Source organism: Phacochoerus africanus, chromosome 4, assembly GCF_016906955.1.
Source record: "Phacochoerus africanus isolate WHEZ1 chromosome 4, ROS_Pafr_v1, whole genome shotgun sequence".
Lineage (NCBI taxonomy): Eukaryota > Metazoa > Chordata > Mammalia > Artiodactyla > Suidae > Phacochoerus > Phacochoerus africanus.
In genome coordinates this window covers 77955828-77978140 of record NC_062547.1, presented here as the reverse complement: position 1 = coordinate 77978140, position 22313 = coordinate 77955828, and the positions used below count along the sequence as shown (strand labels likewise).

Sequence of the window (22313 nt, the reverse complement as noted above, 5' to 3'; positions counted from 1 at the left end):
GGTGCGTCTGTGCTTAGCCCTCTGCTCTCCTTCCACTTCTGGGACCTCCTCCCTGACTCCTCGGGCTACCTAGCTGAGACTGACTAAGCCTCCAACTGCATGTGCCCGGCACTGGCCAATCAGCATCTTCATCTCATATTCCCGGCCTGATGATTGGCTGAGGGATGAGCACATGACCCAGGGCAGGCAAATCAGAGGCAAACCCAGGATTTCTAATGGGAGCCTGGAAACAAGCATCCCTGTCTCCACTGCAGCTGCTGCGCCATCTGGTCGGTCACCCAAGGGGACAGCCTGCCCCAGAAGGAGCACCTTTACCTGTTTGAGATTGCTGTGAGGAGCCGGTGGGGCCGCCCTCTTAGTCCAGGGCCCAGCCCCCAGCAGCTGCTCGTGTCACTATAGCGATGACGAGATATCAAGTTGTCAGAGGGTGGGGGAAGGTATTTTGGAGGTAAACCTCCTCCATCAGACTGAGCCCTCTCTCAAGCTGGGATATCCCAGAGAGAAGAAGGAACGGACTCCACCATCAGCAAGTCACTTTATCAAGATGTGGATCAGACCTCCCTCCTCAGACTGGGGGTCCCCCATCAGGCTGGATTTCCATTGGAAAGGGCTTGGGCCTCCACCCTCAGACCACGCAGTCATATGAGGAGGGAGCTTAAATTGCCTCCTCAGACTAGGGAGACCTAGAGATAGGGAGCTAGGCTTCCCCACATCCCGCGGACTGTGGGGTTCCATAGAGGAGATGCCTAAACACCCCATCACACTCTTCCAAGGTGGAAACGAGGCCCCTCCCGTCAGACTGGGGACCCTCAAAAAGAGGAAGCTGGGAGAGTCCCATGGAGGAGAAGCCCCGAGGCCTCCCCAACCAAGTGGGGAGTCCCATAGGAAACATTTCCCCGCACCACCCCCTGACTTGGCATCCCCCATCAGACCACAGATTGCGCGGGACTTGGCCTCCCGGGTCAGGCTGGCTTGCTCCAACTTACGCATATCGAACAGGTCCTTCTTGGGGCTGTCCTCGGCCTGCAGGCCCTCGGGGCCATCCAGACCCTGAGTGTTGACATACAGGTGGTCCTCGTAGTCTCGGGGGCCACGGGCATCCGCCTGCACGTAGCCGTCCCCGGGCGGGGCTGGGACTGGGGAGCCAGAGCGGCACAGGATCAGCCAGGGGAGGGGCCCTGGAGGGAAGCCCCGCCCACACCTGTCTCCCTCCGGGAAGGAAGCCGCGCCCCCTTGAGCAGCACCTTCAGGAATGAAAAACCCCATAAAAGCCCAGCCAGCGGCTGTGGGGGTACTGGGATCCACACCCAGGGAGGGAGCGGAGCCGCCCACCCGGCACCCCACACACCCCCATGCCTGTCTGCCAGGCAGGAAGGTGGCCCAGAGGCCAGAGCTTCCTAGTTTCAAGAGAAGCCAGAAAGCCCGATATTTATGTTAAATATCCACATTTAAAAAATAATAACAGTACAACTCTGCTCTCCCTGCAATTATGTTATCAACATAATATACAGTCAGGCTATTTGTTTGCTTGTGTTCTATTTTAAGGTTTCCTTTTTTTTTTTTAATTTTGTTTTTGAATGTGTAAAGCATTTCCATGGTTCAAAAACCACAACATGAAAAGCTATCCTTGAGGGAGTTTCTCATGGGGTCACTTCACCCCGTCCAGATTCTGCTGGATCCTGACCAGGTCCCAAGGCCTCACCCACCCCTATTAACAGACTGTTGGATTTTTCGCTGACCTGAGAGGTGAGAAATGGCGTCTTATGGGACCTTAGTTTCCATTCCTCTTATATTGAGCAAGGTTGAGCCTCTTTTCCTAGGTTCAAAGGACATTTGTGTATTCTTTTCTCAGAACTGTCCCTCCATTTCTAAATGTCCCCATTTTAAATCCTTGGCAGGGAAATAATGATCTTTGGCTACACGGCAGCCAAATCCAGCCCAAGGGCCTGCAGCTGCAATCTCTGCTCTATGCCAATTACATTGTTAACCCTCATAGACACCCCTCTGTAGGCATGAACATGTCAGGTAACCTCTGTGCCTCTGTTTCCTGTCTGCAAAATGGGGAGAACAAGAGTAACTTCTTCACAAGTAAGGGGGAAAATTAAAACCTCTGGCAAAAGTTATGATTTAATATAGAGTGCCAATGCTGTTCCAGGCCTGGGTAGTTGATTGGGGCAGAGGAACCTCAGCCCAGGCTTCCCAGTCTGCACAAAGGAGGCACAGATTCTCCCAGCCTCTTACAGTCAAGGTAGGGTGAGAAGGAAGAAACCTGGGTTGGCAGAGAGAAAATTCCCGGGCCTTGGAGCTGGGGCATTGACATATTGATAGGAGCTCTTGGCCAGAGAATTGAGAATGCACAAGAAGAAGCAATAACATCATGTGCAAAGGCTCAGGGGTAGAAAATGCTAGAGAGCCCTGGGAGTCAGGAGTGAGCATCCCAGAGAAATAGCAGACTAGAGCCAGATGCCATGCATGCTCTTTGATCACAGGCACTGAGAACCAGTGAGGGTTCAGATGCTCAGCAGATTTTATAGGAAGATCGGAGGAAAAAAAAAAAAAAAAAAGCCCAACACGGATGTTAGCAAGGCTTTGAGAAGACAGGGAGCCACAGCAGGGCTGGTGGGGAAACTCACTGCCTGGTCACTTTGGGGAGCCATTTGGCAGCTTCCCCTCCACTGCCCACAGGTCCACGGCTCAGCACCCATGACAGGGACACAGAGGGCACAAGGGGGGATCTGCCATTGTGCGAATAAGAGTGAGAGCTATGAGATCCTGAACACCCAGCAAGAAGGGACCACGGAAGTGAGCAAAGTCCAGGGACAGGGGACCGCCCTGACAGCCTGAGCCCAGAGTGACCGAGGGTGCCTGCAGTCCACTTCCAAGGGCCTCATTTCTCTGGGTGCCTGCTTGTATAGACTCTGAAAGGAGACACAAAAGTGCCAGGGGAGGTGGCTCATGACCGTGGAGCTGGGGCAAAGGAGAGTTTAGCTTTCTCTGTCATTTTCAATGCTGAACAGGATAAAATGCTCATGGGGCTGGAAGCTCAACTGTCTTGTTGAAAGCTCGCAGTACCTGGTGGGAATGTAAAGAGGGGGCAGCTGTGTCATTCCCATCACGAGAAACAGCGCCGCTGTCCCAGGGTGAACCCTGAGCACAGCTGAATGGTAGACACTCACAGCTACTCCTCCAACTGTTGCTATGCTGGCAAATGCCTGCAAAGAACCCGGATGTCTGTGATCAAGGTGTGGGGGGGTGGGCAAGGACCTCCACCTGGTGGAGTACCAAGCTGTGGCGAGAAAGAGCAGGGCGGCTTGGTACACTGAGGTGGGGGGAATGCCAAGCTAAACTGTCACCAGGGAAAAGCAGGTGGAAGCGTGCAGAGCACATGACTACCTGTAAAGTAAAATACATGGGCAAGCCGTGTATGTCTGAGCTGACTTGAATGTGCCTGCACAATTGGGGAAAAATCACGGAAATACTAACAGTGGCCGCCTGACTAGGGAGGTGGATAAAGCAAACTGGGGCAGGGCACTGACTTTTCATGGGATGCTGTTTTACATGCTGCTGTTTTGAACCACATGGTGGGACATCTACATCCACAATGCAAGGAAACTCTTCTGCATGACGTGGGTGGGGGAGCAGATGCCATCAAGTTTCATAAGAGCTTGGGGAGTGAACACAATCTTGCCTGAGAATCGGAGTGACACAAAGAGGAGAAGGGGTGCAGGGGCAGTGGGGACCAGGGTGGGGATGGGCTGGGAGGCCCACAGTCCAGAGAACAGCCAACGATACCTGAGGGCCCCATGTCCCACTGTAGGCCACGGGTGTCTCTTCGAGCAGGAGACGCTCCCTGCAAAAGAGAGGAAGGGGTCCTCCTGCAGTGTCCAATTTCCCACCCCAACCCTCCTCAATGGCCTGGAGCACCCCCTCTCCCCAGACTAGCACCCCATCTCCCACCCCAACTGTCCTCAAAGGCCCGGAGCACCCCCTCTCCCCAGACTCACACCCCAATTCCCACCCCAATCCCCCTATAAGTCAGGTCTGCAGCTCAGCTCTGAACCCATCCCCTGCTCCCTGGCCTCAAGCTGCACAGTCCCTCCACCTCGAAGGCCTGTCCCCTGGCACACGCTGTCCCTTGTTCCTAAAACAGTTCTCCTGGGCAACTCCTACTGAGTCATCAGGACCCAGACAGAACTGTGCCCTCAGGGAAGTCCTCCTGACCACAGATACTCAGCCTCCCTGTTGTACATCTTCGCGGCCTTCCAGGGAAGCCCCAAGCGAATCTCCACTGTCATTATTTACTCCATGTCTGAAGGGGGACGCCCATCTCAAGAGTCCAGAATAGGGCCCAGCAGATCCATACAGTTTTGGGGAGGGGGTGCTGAGAGACCCTTGAGGATCATGGAGAATAGGAGCAGAAGGAAGAGCTGGGATTGAAACCCCAGGGGTAGCCCTCCCCACGGGATCCGCAGGGGCTGACCTGGCTGAGGGCCCCCGGAGCACAGGGCTGTGTGAGGGCCAGCCTGGAGTCCAGCAGCCCGCCCAGGGGTGGCTCCTTCCCAGGGACGCTGTTGTAGTAGTTGTGTTCGGTCTCCTCCTCGTCCCCCCAGGCCGAGTCCTCCAGCCCCGTCAGCCTGGGACACACAGAGCAAAGGGAGCATAGGCCCTGGGACCTGATGCGGGGGACAGGGAGGCTCCTGACCGGGCACTGAGGCTCCAGGCTGAGCTCTGCATGGTCAGTGGGACAAGCCAGGCCAGGGACTCTGAGCCCACCTCCCACCAGCTGAGTGCTTGGTGCCAGGAACTCTTGCTGATAGAGGAACTGAGTGCCCCTTTCTGTCCATCAAAGGAGATTCTGAACCGCTCTTAGGGCTCTAGCTAAGCTGCAGCAGGGCCCCAGAAAATCTGGTGTCCACCCTCCACCCACTCCTGTCCCACCAGGCAGCTGGAGCACAGCGCCAGGCTTGTACCTAGAACCAGGGTGCCATGGCTTATGGTGGTGACACTCTCAGCATTTAAAACACTCTCACATCAAAAAGAATGAAATAATGCTATTTGCATCAAAGTGGATGGACCTAGAGACGACATGCTGAGTGAAGTAAGTCAGAAAGAGAAAGACAAATACCACATAATAGCTCTTATATGTGGAATCTAAACTGGGGCACAAATGAATCTAGCTACAGAACAGAAACAGACTCACAGACATGGAGAGCAGACTTGTGGTTGCCAAGGGGTGTGGGGAGAGAAGGATTGGGAGGTTGGGGTTAGTAGATGCAAACTATTATATATAGGATGGATAAACAGCAAGCTCCTACTGTATGGCCCAGGGAACTATATCCAGTATCCTGTGATAAACCATCATGGAAAAGAATATAAGAATATAATATGAATCACTTTGCTGTATAGCAGAAGTTAATACAACATTGTAAATCAACTATAATGGAATTTTTTAAATAAAGAAAATGCCCAGGAGTTCCCGTCGTGGCGCAGTGGTTAACGAATCCGACTAGGAACCATGAGGTTGCGGGTTCGGTCCCTCCCCTTGCTCAGTGGGTTAACGATCCGGCGTTGCCGTGAGCTGTGGTGTAGGTTGCAGATGCAGCTCGGATCCCGCATTGCTGTGGCTCTGGCATAGGCTGGCGGCTACAGCTCCGATTCGACCCCTAGCCTGGGAATCTCCATATGCTGTGGGAGTGGCCCAAGAAATGGCAAAAAGACAAAAAAAAAAAAAGAAAAGAAAATGCCCAATAAAATGCCCTTGCCCTCCATCCCTGGATGGCACCTTAGAAATTTATGCTACCTCCGTGGGGTCCTCAAGCGTGGTTCCTAAGAGTAAAGAAGGGAAGCCACTGCCTGCCCCTGAGTCAGGGAGGGACACCACACTGCAGTGTGGGCCCCAAAGGAGGGCCCTGCAGCCTGGGAGGGGCTGGGGCCACCCCAGGTGAAGAAAACCAGTGTGTGTGCATGTGTGCATGGGGGGGGGGGGGAACGTGCAATCCCATGCCAAGGCCAAAGGGGCATGTCCAGCTGTGTGCTCCTGTCCTTCAGCAGGTGCATACTGGACTGCTAACAAGTTCGTTTATTCACTACTTATTCTAACAAGTCTGCTTTGATATTTAAATAGCTGACCACAGGAGTTCCTGTTGTGGCTCAGCAGGTTAAAAACCCAGCTATTATCCATGAGGATTTGGGTTCAATCCCTGGCCTCCCTCAGTGGGTTAAGGATCCGGCATTGCAGCAACCTGCGGTGTGTTGGTCGAACACTCAGATTGGATCTGGTACTGCCATGGCTGTGGTGTAAGCCAGCAGCTGCAGCTCTGATTCAACTCCTAGCCTGCAAACTTCCATATACCACAGGTGTGGGCCTCAAAATAAATAAATAAATAAATAGCCGACCGCAAACCCACCACCTCCACCTGCCAGCCCAGGAGCTCAGGATGTTTCTACGCTTCTAAGCCATAGAACTGTTGTTGTTGTTGTTAATTATGGCTGCACCTGTGCCACGTGGACGTCTGTGTGCCAGAGACCGAATCCCAGCTGCAACTTTGGATCGTTAACCCATTATGCCAGGCTGGGGATCAAACCCACAACTCCACAGTGATCTGAGCTGCTGCAGTTAGGTTCTTAACATGCTGCGCCACCACGAGAACTCCCCAAACTGTTGTTTTGTTTAGAACTTTTAAAAATTTTATTGGAGTACAGTTGACTTACGATATTGTATTAGTTTCAGGTGCACAGCAAAGTGCATCAATTATAAATATACATCTCCATTCTTTTTTCCCATATAAGTATGGTTAAGAGAACATCCAAGAATGACATCTGATGACATGTGAAAGTCAGATGAAATTTAAATTTTGGATCCATAAATAGTTTCATTGGCACACAGCCGCCTCTCAGCTTACACATCCTCCTTGGCTGCTTTCCTGAAACAGTGGCTGGGACCAGTGGGCCGCCCCCGTGCAGACTAACGATGACAGGGTGACAGCCTCACGTCAGCCAGGAGCGGTGATATTTTCATCCCGGTTTTACAGATGAGGGAAAGGGGTACTGGTGGCTGGGCCATGAGCCAGGAGTGGGCGCAGAGCAGGGGAGGGGGATGGGAAGGGGGGCAGAGCAGGCAAGCTGGTACCTTTCCGGGGGGACGACCACCTTGGGGGGGCTGTGCAGGTACTGTTTGAAGCGCAGCTCGAAGGCTTGGCCCACGGTGCTGATGACGCTCTGGGCGAGGCCCTCGCAGCACTCCAGAATGTGGCAGGCTGCAGGGTCATTATCCTGTGTCAGTGCAGCCTGGACTGGCTGACCCACTCCAGCCCACCGGGCCCCGCCTGCACCCAGCGGGACTCACCTCTCTGGTTGATGGGGTCCTTGGCCACATAGGCCACGTAGTCCGCCATGTCCTGGGGAGAGAGGGCAGCCCAGGGAGGATTCTCAGCAATGCAGGTGTGGAGCCGATGGCCACAGGGGACAGAAGGGCCAGAAGCCACCCCCCAGTCCCTGGTCTTACCGTATCACCACCTGACGCGAAGGAGATGGACTGCATGTGGTGGTTGGCGATGATCTGGCCAGAGAGAGACCACAGTGACAGGGCAGCATTGCAGGGTGGGGGGCTTGGGCCAGTCACTGGACCAGGGCCACAGGGAGGGACCAGAAGGACAGGGAGGTGGGAATGGAGCCATCTCCTGGATGGGATGCCAGGATGCCCTGGAGCCCTGCAGCCAGGGCAGGACACAGAGGCCCGAGACCATGCAAGAACACGTGCAGGAGGACAAACCCAGGCCTCGCTGGTGGACACCTTCACACATGCTTACCCAAGCTCCAGGCATAGACACACCTGCTAAAACCTGACAGAGACCACACCCCTGCACACACTTTCCTGTGCAGACACACACTCTCCCACACAGATTCTGGACATCAGCTGTCCAGAGACACAACCACCAACACACATACAGATACATTCGAGCCCACCTTCACACCTTGACATGTCACACGGTGGTCCTCACACCCTCCCACATGGACTCCCAGGCACACCACATGCACAGACACAATCAGACACACACCCAGGTAGCCGTGGAGACGGACCCATTAGAGGCTTCTGCCTGACTGCACTGTCAACCCCCGCAGCATCACCTGTATGCCCTGTATTGCACGCTTATTTGCATGCTCACTTACATCCCATTGCTCATTTGCACGCTCATTTGCATCCATCTGCTCATCTGTGCTCATTTGTGTGCTCATTTGCATGCTTGTTTGCATCCATCTACTCATTTCCATGTTCATTTACATTTTCTTTTGGTTTTTATCCACTTACTCGCTTGCATGCTCATTTGCATGTTTGTTTGCATCCATTCACTCGTTTCCATGTTCATTTACATGCTCGTTTACATGTTTGTTTGCATCCACTTGCTCATTTGCATGCTTATTAGCATCCATCTGCTGCTGCCAATTACTGCCCTGAGTGGTCATATCCCTCCAAGTGAGCAGCAGACTTGGCCAAGCAGGGCTGAGCTGATGCACCAGACACCTCTCCAGGTCCCCCAGGGTTTGCTCAGCCTGTCACCCCGTGGGGATCCTCAGGGCTCCCCCTGCTGGACCCCCTGCTGATGTCCTGGTCTGCAGATGGGGTGAGCGCAGCAGGCCCTACAGAGTCCCTGTGGAGATGGATGTGCAGGCTGCTCCTCCCCCAGTTTCTTCCCCAGGGCGGTCCACACCCTCCTCTCGGGGGCTCTGGGCTTGGCTCCCCTCCTCTGCATCCCCCACAACCATCATAGGTTAATGCTTATACCAGACCACAGATCACAGCCCCAGAACTTCCCAGAATCTGAGTGCCCTCTGGAAAAATCCCAATTCCTCACCATGATCCTTGCTAACCTCCCCAGCTTCAGCTCCCCATGGAATGACCTCTGCTCAGCTGTCCTCTTCTCACCTCCCCCATCGGCACCAGCATCACCACCTCCAGGAAGCCCCCCATGATGCCCCTGCCAGATCACAGCACCCTGGGCATGCTCACAACACTTGCCTGGCCTCACAACCCTTCCTGTAGGTATCCCCTCATTCCTGCTGTTATATTTTGGTGGTTTGTTTCCCCCAGAAGATCCCAAGCCTGGGTCTGTCCCCTTGGGCACTGAAGATATTGGGGCCCAGTCCTTCTCTGTGGAGGCCATCCTGAGCACTGTGGGGCATGGAGCAGCACCCCTGACCCCTGCCCACCTGATGCCAGGAGCCCCTGTTGGGACACCTGTGGGGCTGTGAGGGTGGCAGCTGCATCCAAGGCAGGGCCTCCAGGTCTGTATGTCCTTACCAACACCTGCACGTGAAACACGGACCTGCGCCCACCACCCCTCCAGGCCTCACCTCCGTGAGCCCACCCAGCTTGCCTGGAGTGGGGCCGCCGGAGGCTGAGGCTGGTGGCAGCACTCACCTGGCGTGTGGCCGGCACGGAGAGGTTGAGGCCATCAATGGAGATGCTGACCGCAATGCTCATTCCCGCGAAGCGCAGGTTGCTCTTGCCCAGGATGGAGGCCAGCGCTTTGTTGGGGGCCTGGTGGTGGGGCATGGGGAGGCTGTAGGGAGCAGCCTGGGCACCGGGGAAGGTAGGTCCCAAAAAGCTCCAGCTGGGGCAGGTCCCAGGGCAGCCATGTGCCCCCCCCACTCATCCCACCCGGGACCACAGCCCTTACCCACCTTCTCCCCTCACCCACCTTCTTCTTCCAGGAGCCCCGGACTCCAGGCACGGCCTCATGGAGCCGGTTGATGGCTTCCCTGTGTGGGCGGAGGTGGGGAGGGGGCTTAGAGAGCTTGGAGGGGAAGGGGCAGGAGCTCAGAGAAGGCTGGAGGGTCAGAGGGCCATGTGCAGTGGACCCTGAAGGAGAGGGGCTGGGAAGGGGGCCACTGAGGGACCAGAGGCACAGATCGAGTGCTCCCAGCCACCCACCCCATTTGCACCTGGCAAACGGCCCTGCCCTCAGCTCTTCTTGCTCCATCTTTCTCAGTGACCCTGAGCCACGGCCCATTGGAAAGCACAGGGGTCAGATTCAGGGAGGCTGACACAGCCCTTGAGCCTGAACCCCAAGTTGTATGTGGCATGAGAGGATGACCTGTGCTCTGGGCTCCCCAAGACAGGGGCCAGAACTGACCCCCAAACAGAACGGGACAGACTTCTCTGAAACCACCAATCCCTGGGGAGGGGTTGGAACTTTTACAGCATCCCGAAGGTCAGAGGGACACAGGACAGGCTCTCAACAGTGTCGGTGCCACGAGGAGAAACTAAGCCCTCGCTCCCAGCAGGTGGGAAGGAAAAATGGGGCAGCAGCTCCTCAGAAAGCAAAGCAGAGTCACCACACAGCCCAGCAATGCCCCCCCAGGTGCACACCCAAGAGAACTGAAAACACGCATCCACACAAAACCTGTACATACATGGCCACAGCAGCACCACTCGCAATAGCCAAAAGGTAGAAATCACCCAAATGCCCGTCACTGAAGAAGAAATGAACACACATGTCCTCCACACAGAGAAGCATCACTCAGCCTGAAAAGGAGAGAAGCCCCGACACTCGCTACCACGTGGATGGACCTGGAGACCACGATGCTCAGAGAGAAGCAGACACAGAAGGACACCCAGTGTGGGATTCCATGGATGGGAAGTGTCCAGAACAGACACATTCACAGAGACAGAAGGTGGGTTCCTGGTTGTCAGGGGCTGGGGCAGGGATGCAGTGACTGCTCATGGGAATGGGGCTCCCTTTGGGGAGACAGAATTAGATAGAGGTGATGTTTGCGTGACTCTGCAAAGTAGCATAAAACATCAAATTGTACAGTGTAAATGGGTGAATTGATTGATATGTGTATTATATCTCAACAGAGTTTTTTAATGCCTACAGTGACTGGATGAGTCAGGGTTCAACTTGCAAAAAGCTGTGGGTCCCCTCCTCCGGCCTCGGCCCTGGTTGCTCCCATGACTGGGCAGGGCTCCCGTCCAGGCAACTCTGAGTATCATGAAATCAACATGCCTTCTCTGTACTGGAAAAAAGCAGGGACAGTGGACAGGCTCCCAGCACCTTCCAGCCCTGACCTGAGTCACAGCTGGGGACAGGCCAGCACCTGCCAGTCCACGTGTGCCGGGACGTCTTCAATACCCCTTACGAGATGCACACACTCTGAGGGACGTGCTGTCACCTGAGTTAGGGAGGGAATCTGGGATCTGGAGAGCAGGGAGGGCAGGTGGGCAAGGACAGAGCTGGGACCCGGCAGCACACCCACCCTGGCGTCAACCCGGAGGCTCACCTGGTGACCTGGGTGCGAGTGCTGAAGTCCAGGGAGCGCATGGAGCGGAGGACTTCGATACAGCCCATGTACTGGGGAGAGAGAACAGGTCAGCGGGCGTGTGCTGGCACCCCCAGCAGAGCCCAGCGGGGGACTGGCCTGGACCCAAGCCCTCTTCCAGGGAGCTCTTTACCCTCTCCTCCTGCCACTCCAGCATTCCACCCTGCTCTGTCCTCTCCCCAGCCTGGCTGCCTCAGGGCCTCTGCATCGCCGGCCCCGCGCAGGCCCTACGCCGGCCCTTCCCCATCCATTTGCAGATGTTCCTTCCTCATCTCCAGGTTCAGGGCCCATCCTCTGAGCTGCCCTCCCGGACTCTGGTTGTTCCCCAGAAGCTGGTTGGTTCTTGGCAGGCCAAGACAGAGCCTGCCATTTCTGCTCTTCCTGCTCCTCTAGAACATAAGCCCAGGACCATGTAGTGGTGACCCTGCTCACATCTGCATCCCCAGAGCCCAGGACAGGGCCTGCAAGCAGGCTGGACAGAGACCACCTGGCCCATGAAGCCCAAAGCATTGGCTATCTAACCCTTTCCAAGAAAAGTGTGCCGAGTCCTGCCCAACTACCATTTGCACAGGAGGTTATTCAAAATCTCCAGGACAGTGCTGATGGGCAGGAGGCAGGAATAACATCAGAGTCTGGGGTTTCATGTGCTGCAGGGCAGGGGGTGGGAGGCCCAGACAATGGGCCACAAGCTCCTCCACTGAGGTGTCAGCACTGCTGGAAGGGGACCATGTGTTTGTCATCCGATCCCATTGATGTGAAATGTCCAGAACAGGCCCACCACAGACAGAGAATGAGACCCTGGTTGTCAGGGGCTAGGGAGGGGAAAGGGAGTGAGGCTAATGAGGTTGGGGCTTCCTATTGGGGGGATGGAACATTCTGGAACCTCTACACAGAGGTGATGGTTGCACAACCTTGAGAATGTACTAAATACCACTGAATGATGAGCTTTTTTTTTTTTTTTCTTTTTACAGCTGCACCTGCAGCATATAGAAGTTCCCAGGCTAGGGGTCGAATCAGAGCTGCATCTGCCTGCCTACACCACAGCCATAACAACGCCGGATCCTTAACCCACTGAGCAGAGCCAAGGATTAAACCCACATTCTCAAGGACACTATGTCAGCTTCTTAACCCACTGAGGCACAATGGGAACTCCTGAAAGATGATCTTTAAAATGGTTAATGGTTAATTTAGTTACATGAATTTTACCTCCATTTTTAAAAAATGATACATGGGAGTTCCCGTCGTGGCGCAGTGGGTAACGAATCTGACTAGGAACCATGAGGTTGCGGGTTCGGTCCCTGCCCTTGCTCAGTGGGTTAACGATCCGGCGTTGCCATGAACTGTGGTGTAGGTCCCAGACACGGCTCGGATCCCGCGTTGCTGTGGCTCTGGCGTAGGCCAGCAGCTACAGTTCCAATTAGACCCCTAGCCTGGGAACTTCCATATGCCGCGGGAGCAGCCCAAGAAATAGCCAAAAAGACCAAAAAAAAAAAAAAAAAAGATACATGCACACACTTTGATCCTGAAACTCCATTGCAAGACTTTATTCCACAGTTATGCCAGACTGTGGGCTCCCAATGTGTGTACAAGTGGCTCTGAGGGGCTCCTCGCCCCCACAGGACTGGAGCTGGGACAGGGGCGGGTACTGACTGTGAGCTCCCTCCCACCCCTACAGCCCACACAGAGCTGCGGAGCACCCCTGACCCCCTTTGCCCTAAGCCCCCCAGTGCTGACCCCAGGGTTCCCTGCCACCCTTCACCCACGCCTCCCTTCCTGCAGGACCTGGAATAATTAGCAAGAAATTGGAGACACCCAAAAACTCGACACTCCAGGGTTGTAAGACCCAACACAGGATGCCAGTGAGGTTGGAATTTCCAATAAACAATGAATGTTTTCTTCGTATAAGTATGTCCCAAATAATGCATGAGACAGGCTTCTACTGAAAATTATTCCTGTTCACTAGAAGTTCAAATTTGACTGAGAAGCCTGTATTTTTGCTAAATCTATCAAACCACAGTACTTGGAATGGAAGAGTTTGCAGTTGTGAGAAACAAAATTTTTAATGTATCTATATGAAATAATCTCCAAAACATTGCACCAAGTGACAAGAGCAAGGTGCCAAGTAGAAGGCACAGTGAGTGGCTTTTGTGGGGCCAAGGAAGAGTGTATGCACAGCGGGTACGTACAGTGTGTGTGTGTGTACGCGCACACGCGTGCGCACGTGTGCACGTGTGCACTCACATGCATATGTGTGGGTAGGTAGCTCTAGCAGGACACCATGGCTGCTTCTGGGGAGAGGAACCAGATGCCACTGGTGGACAGTAAAAATGGCCACATGTCACTCCCCTCCCCAATCCAGGCCCAAAGTTGGCCATGACACAAGCAGAGGCCTGAAAGGCACCTGTCACTGGAGATTGCTCCCCTGCTGCTCTCGGGACCCCACGACCCTGCCAGGCTAGCCTGCTGGAGGATGAGACATGCAGTCTACCTCTATTTCCCAGTGGACATGGAGTCAATCACCATGTGAATGAGGGGAGCACCCAGCCCCAGCCGACACAGAGCACCACAAGAAATAATGAGTGTTTGCTGTTTCCACGCACTAGGTTTTGGGATGGTTGGTTAACTCGACAGTGACCAGGGAAAGAGAGGAGGCAAGCCAAGCAAAGACCCAGGCAAAGGGAACAGCAAGTACAAGCCAGAAATGGAGAAGAGATTGGAAAGAACACCGACTCACTCCAGCATGGCTGGAGCAGAGAAGCCAGGAGCAGCAAGAGATGAGAGGACATGGGGCCCCGGAGCTGTGATGAGGGGTTGGGTTTCACTGTGAACAATGGGGGCCATAGGAGAGTTTTAAGCAGGAGGGTGAATGGATGTGTCTCACCTTCATTGGATGGATGATGAATGAGTGATGGATGGATGAGTGGGTGGATGATGGATGGATGATTGACCGATGGATGGATTATGGATGGATGGATGATGGACAGATGGATAGATGATGGATGGCAGATGGATGGTGGATAATAGATGATGGTAGGATGATGGATGAAGGATTATAGACGGATGATGAATGATGGATTATGGATGGATGATGGATTATGGATGGATGACAAATGGGTGATGGATGGATGACGGATGGATGAGGGATGATGGGTGGACAGATGGATGGAGGGACAGAGAGACAGATAGATCAGCACAGACTACATGCCAGGCATGTTTTAGACATGTGGAATCTCAAAGGAATTAACTGTGGTGCCTGCCCCAGAGGGGACTCTCACACTGAGTGGACAGCTTTGATGGGGCACTGGCTGCTCAACAGGTACCTTCCCTCTAGCAGAGTATGTGTCTATGGGGGTGTCAGTGCAGCGGGGCCCCAGAGTGAGGGGTTCTAATCACCCTAATTAGTGTACAACCCACTCTCGTTGTGCAGCTAAAATCCTCCTGTTGCCCCCAGCCCCTCCTGGATGATGTGAAGGCACAATTTAACTGCACAGGAGAGGAGATGCGATGGAAGTCCCCATCATGGAGGGCGGAGCACAGACTACAAAGGCAGGGAAGGTAAGCAGGAGGCTGAGGCGAGTGCCAGGCAGTGATGACATGTCACATCCAGACCCTGTTCCTCTAAGCACCCTGCAGACACAACCTGAACCTGCTCCACCCAAATCCTCATGCTACAAAAAGAGTGTTACTTCCAGGGAAACAGAGCCCTGAGGATATCAAGTTACCTGCTAAAAGTCACAGCTCGTAAGCGGCAGAGCAGGATCTGAACCCACACTCTGGGCTCCAGAGTATCAGCCAGCACTGCAGGAAGTGGTGGAGGCTGCAGCAAACTGCATATTCTATGGCCAGAGGTGCCCAGTGCTGCCAGAATACTGCAATCCAGGGCTTTTGTGTGAAACCCCCAATATGTAAACAATGAAAAGAAACTGAATTTATTTTTTTTTTTGGCCATGCCTGTGGCACATGGAACTTCTCAGGCCAGGAACTGAACCCATGCCACAGCAGTGACATGGCACCTTAATCCACTGCACCACCAGGGAACTCCATTTATTTATTTTTATTTTTATTTTTTTAGTCACACCTGTAGCATGAGGAAGTTCCCAGGCCAGGGACTGAACCCCTACCACAGTCGTAACCTGAGCCACAGCACTGACAATGCCAGATCCTTAACCACTAGGCCACCAGGGAACTCCTGAATTTTAATTTTTAAATAGAAGGCAGGAAAAAAAAGGCAGAGGTAGGAGTTCCCATTGTGACTCAGAAGGTTACAAGCCTGACTAGCATTCATGAGGATGTGGATTCGATCCCTGGCCTCACTCAGTGGGTGAAGGATCTGACATTGCCATGAGTTGCAGTATAGGTTACAGATGCGGCCCAGATCCCACATTGCTGTGGCTATGATGTAGGCCAGCAGCTGCAGCTCCAATTTTACCCCTAGCCTGGGAATTTCCATATGCTGGAGGTGCAGCCCTTAAAAAAAAAAAAAAAAAAAAAAAAAAGAAGGCAGAGGTCAAAATCAGCACTGGGCCTGCCAGGAAGCAATGACCTCTGACCTAGAATGCCAAACTCTCCAAAAGCCAGCTGTAGTGTGTTGAATGGTGGCCCCCAGAAGGGTATGTCCACATCCCCACCCCCGGAATCTGTGAACGGAAACTTATTGAAGGGAATCTTTGCAGATTTAACTGGGTTAAGAATGTCAAGATGAGATGGCTCTGGATTTAGGATAGACCCTAAATCCAATGACAGACACCCTTTTAAGAGAAAGGCAGATGGAAGTCTGAGACACAGAGATGCATGGAGACAGGTGTGGAGTTGGAGGTGGGGCTGTGGCCCCCAGAAGCCGGGAGTCAGCCTGGAACCAGCCTGCCAACATCTTCATTTGGATGTCTGGCCTCTAGAACTAGGAGAGGCTACATTTTAGTAGTTTTTATTTTATTATTTTAGTTTAGTTTAGTTTAGTTTTTATTTTGCTTTTTTAGGGCCGCACCCATGGCATAGGAAGGTTCCTGGGCTAGGGTTCTAATTGGAGCTACAGCTTCTGGCCACAGCCACAGCCACAGCCACTCCAGGTCTGAACTGCGTCTTCGACCTACACCACAGCTCATGGCAACACCAGATGCTTAACCCACTGAGCGACACCAGGAGTCGAACCTGCAGCCTTATGGTTCCTAGTTGGATTTGTTTCCACTGTGCCATGATGGGAACTCCCATTTCAGTATTTTTAAACGGCGCAGTTTGTGGTCATTTGTTATAGCCGCCCCAGGAGACCAACAGAGAAGGTCAGGAGGGACCCCAAATGGATTGGTGACCCACCTTCCCTTTTGCATGTGCAGAAGGAAGCAACCCAGAGCCCACCCCAGGATGTAAGGGAAGAAACTGATTTATAAGTAGTGAAACTGAGGCCCAGAGAGGGGAAAGGACCCAGCCAAGCTCACACAGCACACCAGGGAGACACAGGACAAACATCCGGCTCTCTACCCTCGACCCCTCACTACCTCTGTAAGCTGTGCCATGAGCCCCAAACCATTATTACATAGTATTTTCATCTTAAACAAACTCTATTTATAAACAAAACTAGGTTCATTTCTAAAAGAAACTGAGGAAACAACTCAAATGCCCATCCACTGATGATGGATAAATAATGTGGCCCCTCCACACACAGGAGCATCACTCAGCCATAAAAAAGAGAGAAGCAGCACCAGACACTCGCTATCACATGGACAGACCTGGAGACCATGATGCTCAGTGAGAGAAGCAGACACAGAAGGACACACAGTGGGTTATTCCATGGATGGGAAACGTCCAGAACAGGCTCATCCACAGACACAGAGAGTGGGTTCCTGGCTGTCAGGGGCTGGGGTGAGGGATGGGGGTGACTGCTGATGGGGATGGGGTTTCTTTGGGAAGATAGAATGTTCTAGAATTAGATCATTATGCGGGTTTTACAAATCCGTGAATGTACTAAGAACCACTGAATTGTACATCTTAAAGAAGGAAGTTTTACGACATTAAATTACATCTCATTTTTTGGAACGTGCATGAGGAAAAGAGAAAACTGCACATTGCCACCAGACACCTCGGGTTTGATGCCTAGTGGCATCAAATGGTTTTCCAATAACCATTAAAATAAACATATCATTCTCAAAATGAAAGTGTCCATCCAGGCCAGAATTGTCCATTTTGGCTAATATGAGTTAGTAAAAGTTTGTTGGGTACGAGGCTATTTGAAAAGTCTCAAAGTCTCCCTCCTCAGGTGAAGTTCAAACCGGACTCTGATGGTGGGGGCTTTGGGGGTGCCAGTGAGGGGCCAGGCAGCCTGGAGCTGCTACATGCACAGGACTGTCTTGCACACTTTAATGTCATCCGTCCATTTCATTTCTTTCTTTGGCCGAGCCTGCGACACATGGAAGTTCCCAGGCCAGGGATTGAACCAGTGCCACAGCAGTGACAACAGCGAATCCTCAACTGTTAGGCCACCAAGGAACTCCTATTCTTCCATTTTGAAAGTCTAACCAGAAAAAAAAAAAGTACATCCCCACAGATACGTAGTACTTATCATGGAAACAAATGGAGCTGTTACCAGGGAGAAATGTCCCCCCCACAATGAGTGCATTAGTTTTGGGAGGGTGACAAAGCACCACACCCTGGGCAGCTTAGAACAGCAGAGAGTGGCTGTCTCCCAGTCCTGGGGGCAGGCATCCAAATCTGTCAAACTGGCCGCCTAGAGGAAAGGTCCTTCCTGCCTCCTCCAGCTCCTGTGATGGCCAGCAGGCCTTGGCTCGCAGATGCACCCCTCCAGTCCTGGCCTCCTTGGCCACCTGGTCTCTCCCTGTGTGTCTTCATCAACACTCCGTCTTTTTTTTTTTTTTGCCTTTTTTGTGTGTGTGTCTTTTTTGTCCTTTTTAGCTCCGCACTCCCGGCATATGGAGGTTCCCAGGCTAGGGGTCCAATTGGAGCTGTTGCTGCCGGCCTACACCACAGCGACAGCAATGCCAGATCGTTACCCCACTGAGCAAGGCCAGGGATCGAACCCGCAACCTCATGGTGCCTGGTCGGATTCGTTTCTGCTGCACCATGACAGGGACTCCCAGACTCCGTCTTCTTATAGGAACACCAGTCACATGAAATCTAGGGTCCATCCTGCCTGAGGATGCCCTCATCTTAACCAGATCCCACCTGCAAAGACCATGGTTCCAAATACGCCTGACATGCACAGCCTGAGCCTATCTCAGCAAATGCTGGCTGAGGAGCAGCCTGCAAGATTGCTGGGTCGTCCCTGGAGTTTAGCACTGGGACTCCCTGCACTGACACCGGTCCTGGGCCCCCAGGGACTTCAGAACATCCTCCTGGATGTTGACGTATGTGAAAAAACCCTTCACAGTCACCACCACAACCCAGCTGCATGTTATACAGAACTCAAGCATGTCATGCAGGGCGTTTTGTTTATCTTTTTACTGTGGCAAAATACACATTAAATTTGCCATCTTTACCATCTTTAAGTGCAGAGCTCAGCGGCACTAAGCACATTCACATTGTTGTGCAGCCATCCCCACCATCATTTCCAGAACTTTCTCATCTTCGCAAACTGAAAAAAGCCCTGTCCCCATGAAACACTGACATCCCAGCCCCTCCCTCACCACCTCCTTCCTGTCTCTGTGGCTCTGACTCCTCTAGGGACCTCCTGGGAGTGGCAACAGACAGTCTTTGTCCTTCTGTGTCTGGCTTCTCTCACTGAGCATCAGCCCTCAAGGTCCATCCACGTTGGAGCAGGTGTCAGAATCTCCTTCCTTCTTCTTCTTTTTTTTTTTTTTTTTTTACTTTTTAGGGCCGCACTCGTGGCATATGGAGGTCCCCAGGCTAGGGATTTAATCAGAGCTTCCAGCCTATACCACAGCCACAGCAACACCAGATCCAAGCCGTGTCTGCAACCCACCGCACAGCTCATGGCAACGCCGGATCCTTAACCCACTGGGCAAGGCCAGGGATCAAACCAGTAACCTCACGGTCCCTAGTCGGATTCATTTCCACTGCACCACAACAGGAACGCCAGAATCTCCTTCCTTTTTAAGGCTGAGTTATATCTCACTGTGTAGCTGGACTGCAAAGTGTTTGTCAGTGGACATCTGGGTTGTTTCCACCTTCGGGCTGTTGTGATCCTGTTGCTGTGAACATGGGTGTACAAATACCTATTTGAGTTCCTGCTCAGATCCCAAAAAGGAAAAATACTTATTTTCTACCCTCGACGTACACACAACACACAAACACACCCTCAACCTCACTCATTCCCCTAGTCATATTTTATAATCCTCAGGCTCTTTGGGGTGCATGTGAAAAAGTAAATTTCTGGATTGTAGAGTCATTCTATGCATAACTTTGTGGTATGGTTTTAATACACAGTGAAGTTAATGAAACTTGTATATTGACAGAAGGCTTCGTTTTGTGTTGCTCAGGATTTACCAGGAGCTGTCCACTATTTTGGAAAACCACATCGCTTACAGCAGCTCTAACAGTGGTACCGAAGTTGCCAGCGTAACCCCCATTCATCTGTCACATGAATGGTGGCTTCTGTGCTTCTAGGAGAGAGAAGCCTACACCTTTACACACTGAAATAGATTCTACATTATCGTGAATTGCTGTCATTGTGTTTTTCTTTTTATTGCTGTTTTATTCCATCACATTGATTTTAGGGGGAAATAAACAAGCAGATGGATGTCACATATTTTCCACGTTCATCTCAGGATGGGGGGTTAGGAAACACTGGTTCTAAATGAACAGTGGTTAATCCAACAGGCGTGCAAGCAACTGGCTTCAGCAGGTGGTTCTCAAACTTAAGTGGGTGTCAAAATCAGCTGGAAGGCTTGTAAAACACGGATCACTAGGCCCACTCAGGGACTTTCGGATTCAGCAGGTCTAGGGTGGAACCTGAGAACCGTGCACTTATAACAAGTTCCCAGATGTCTAGGCACCACACTCTGCTCAGCATTGGTTCAAGCCAATTTGGTGGCCCACCTCCCCTGCCACAAATGGCGTTTGACCTCTCCAGCCAGCCACGGGTAGGGAGAAGTACAGAAGGGATGGCCTTCTCTTTTTCCAGTGGACATGGATGGATCTGTACACGATACTTGGGGTTGTGGCCACTATTTTGTGACCACGAGAACAGCTAGGCCGGCACGCTGAAAATGGCAGCGCAAAAGAATGGCAAGACCTAGGTCTTCAGGGACGTGGTCGAGTTGTTGAATGAATCACCCTGGAGCCAACCTGCCCCTTGCCTTCAAGAAATCAGCTGCATTTGCAGCTAAAAACACCTGTGCCCACTTAACCTGCGGGGTCCCCAGCACACCACCATCTATGAGACCTGCCTTCAGGAAACACTGGGCCCTGGGACAGCTCTAGGTCTCTCTGTGTCCCATTCAAAACCTTCCTCGTGAGGAACCCAGAGAGGACACATGTGAAGGCACCTTGAAAAGCAGAGAGGGCTTGTTCGTGGAAGGCGAAGTGCCACATATGGAAACAGCCACGGCAGAAGGACACAGCACAGGCTCTCAAAGTCCCCTGCCGGCTAACCACGCGCTGTGCACAGATGCCCCCTCCCCCTTCTTAGAAGGTCGGAGGCCCAGGCAAGTGTCCGCATAGAATCGAGTGGTCCCACAGGGGCCGTGTGACAGACAACCAGTTGAATTTGGCTTAAAGTGAAGCAGAGTTAAAGGTGAGTTCCTCAGGAGCACTGGCCCCCTTCGAGAGCGCTTGTCCACACCTAGCTACCAATGGCACAGCACAGATCCAGAACATTCCACAGCTGCAGAGGGGTCCTCTGGGCGGCACTGGTCTGGGCTATGCCCACGGGCGATTTAGGGAATGTCACAGGACACAGTGGGGATTTCCCCGGAAAGTCATCCTGATTCACAAAAGGAGCTGGCGGGAAGGGCGCTCTCTTTCACAAATCGAGGGGACAGAACAGGCATGGCAAGGACCAGGAAGGGTGCATTCATTTTCAGGGGCGACTGTGACGAACTCTCAGACTGTGCAGCTCAAGACAACAGTCTTCCGCTTCTGGAGGCAGAGGTCCTCATCCAGGTGCGGTGGGGCTGGTCCTTCCGGAGGCCTCAGGGGAGAGATGGTTCCTCCTTTTCCAGCTGCTGGAGGCTCCGAATCCCTGGCTTGCAGCCAGCAGGGCAGCACCTTCCAACTCTCTCTGCCTTTGACCCTCCCACCTCACTCTTATAAGGACCTTGTGACAACACTGCTCCCCCTGCCCCCGAGAATCCAGGACCACCCCCATCACAGGAGCCCACCTGCAAAGTCCCTCTGCCATGTGAGATGTCACCACTACAGGTCCCAGGATGAGGACAAGGACATCTTTGGGGCCGACCACCCTGGTATTTGTTCAGGCTCTGTGACAGGGGCTTAAGCTCTGCATCTGGTCCTGAATCCTCACCCCATACAAGCCCACCTCTGTGCCCTGGTTTCCCCACCTTTTGTAAATGGGGACAGCACAGCCTCTTTTGGGGCCCAGGGTCAAACATGCCATTCCGTACATCTGCTCCCACCTTGACGTCGTGCTTCTCTGTGAACCAGGAGGGGACTCCCCGGTTCTCAGGACACCTGGGGTATGTGGGTGCAGAGAGACAGGGGCTCCCAGTGGCTGGTTCAGGCTCAGGCTGGAGTCAGAGCTCCACATCCATCAGTCAGCAGCTCCTGAGGTCTCCATCTCCACCACAGACACTGTGGTCCCTTCTCCCCATGCCAACATCACCCCAGTCCAGGGCATATCTCTGCTCAGCCAGCCACGCCCCAGCCTCCTCCTGGGTCTCCGTGCGGCCCTTCCATCCACACCTCCAGCCCATTTCCACAGGGCCACAGCAAAGACCCTCTCAGCTCCAATGCTGCCCTGCAACCCTGCTTAGAACTGTCCAAAGCCGGAGTTCCTGTCATGGCACAGTGGAAACGAATCCGACTAGGAACCATGAGGTTGCGGGTTCGATCCCTGGCCTCACTCT

The 22313-nt window shown here is 53.0% G+C and overlaps 1 protein-coding gene across 1 annotated transcript in view; it reads right to left on the bottom strand.

Moving 5' to 3' along the window:
* Positions 1 to 22313, bottom strand: part of SHC2 (SHC adaptor protein 2) — a 31141-nt gene that overhangs the window by 5553 nt on the left and 3275 nt on the right. Inside the window, exons 2-10 of the mRNA XM_047777838.1 lie at positions 11281 to 11351; positions 9699 to 9759; positions 9419 to 9538; positions 7505 to 7558; positions 7346 to 7397; positions 7130 to 7256; positions 4481 to 4634; positions 3793 to 3850; positions 987 to 1136 (exon numbers count right to left, since the gene is read on the bottom strand). Coding sequence (XP_047633794.1) covers positions 987 to 1136; positions 3793 to 3850; positions 4481 to 4634; positions 7130 to 7256; positions 7346 to 7397; positions 7505 to 7558; positions 9419 to 9538; positions 9699 to 9759; positions 11281 to 11351 — 847 coding nt within the window. The remainder of the gene's footprint in view (positions 1 to 986; positions 1137 to 3792; positions 3851 to 4480; positions 4635 to 7129; positions 7257 to 7345; positions 7398 to 7504; positions 7559 to 9418; positions 9539 to 9698; positions 9760 to 11280; positions 11352 to 22313) is intronic.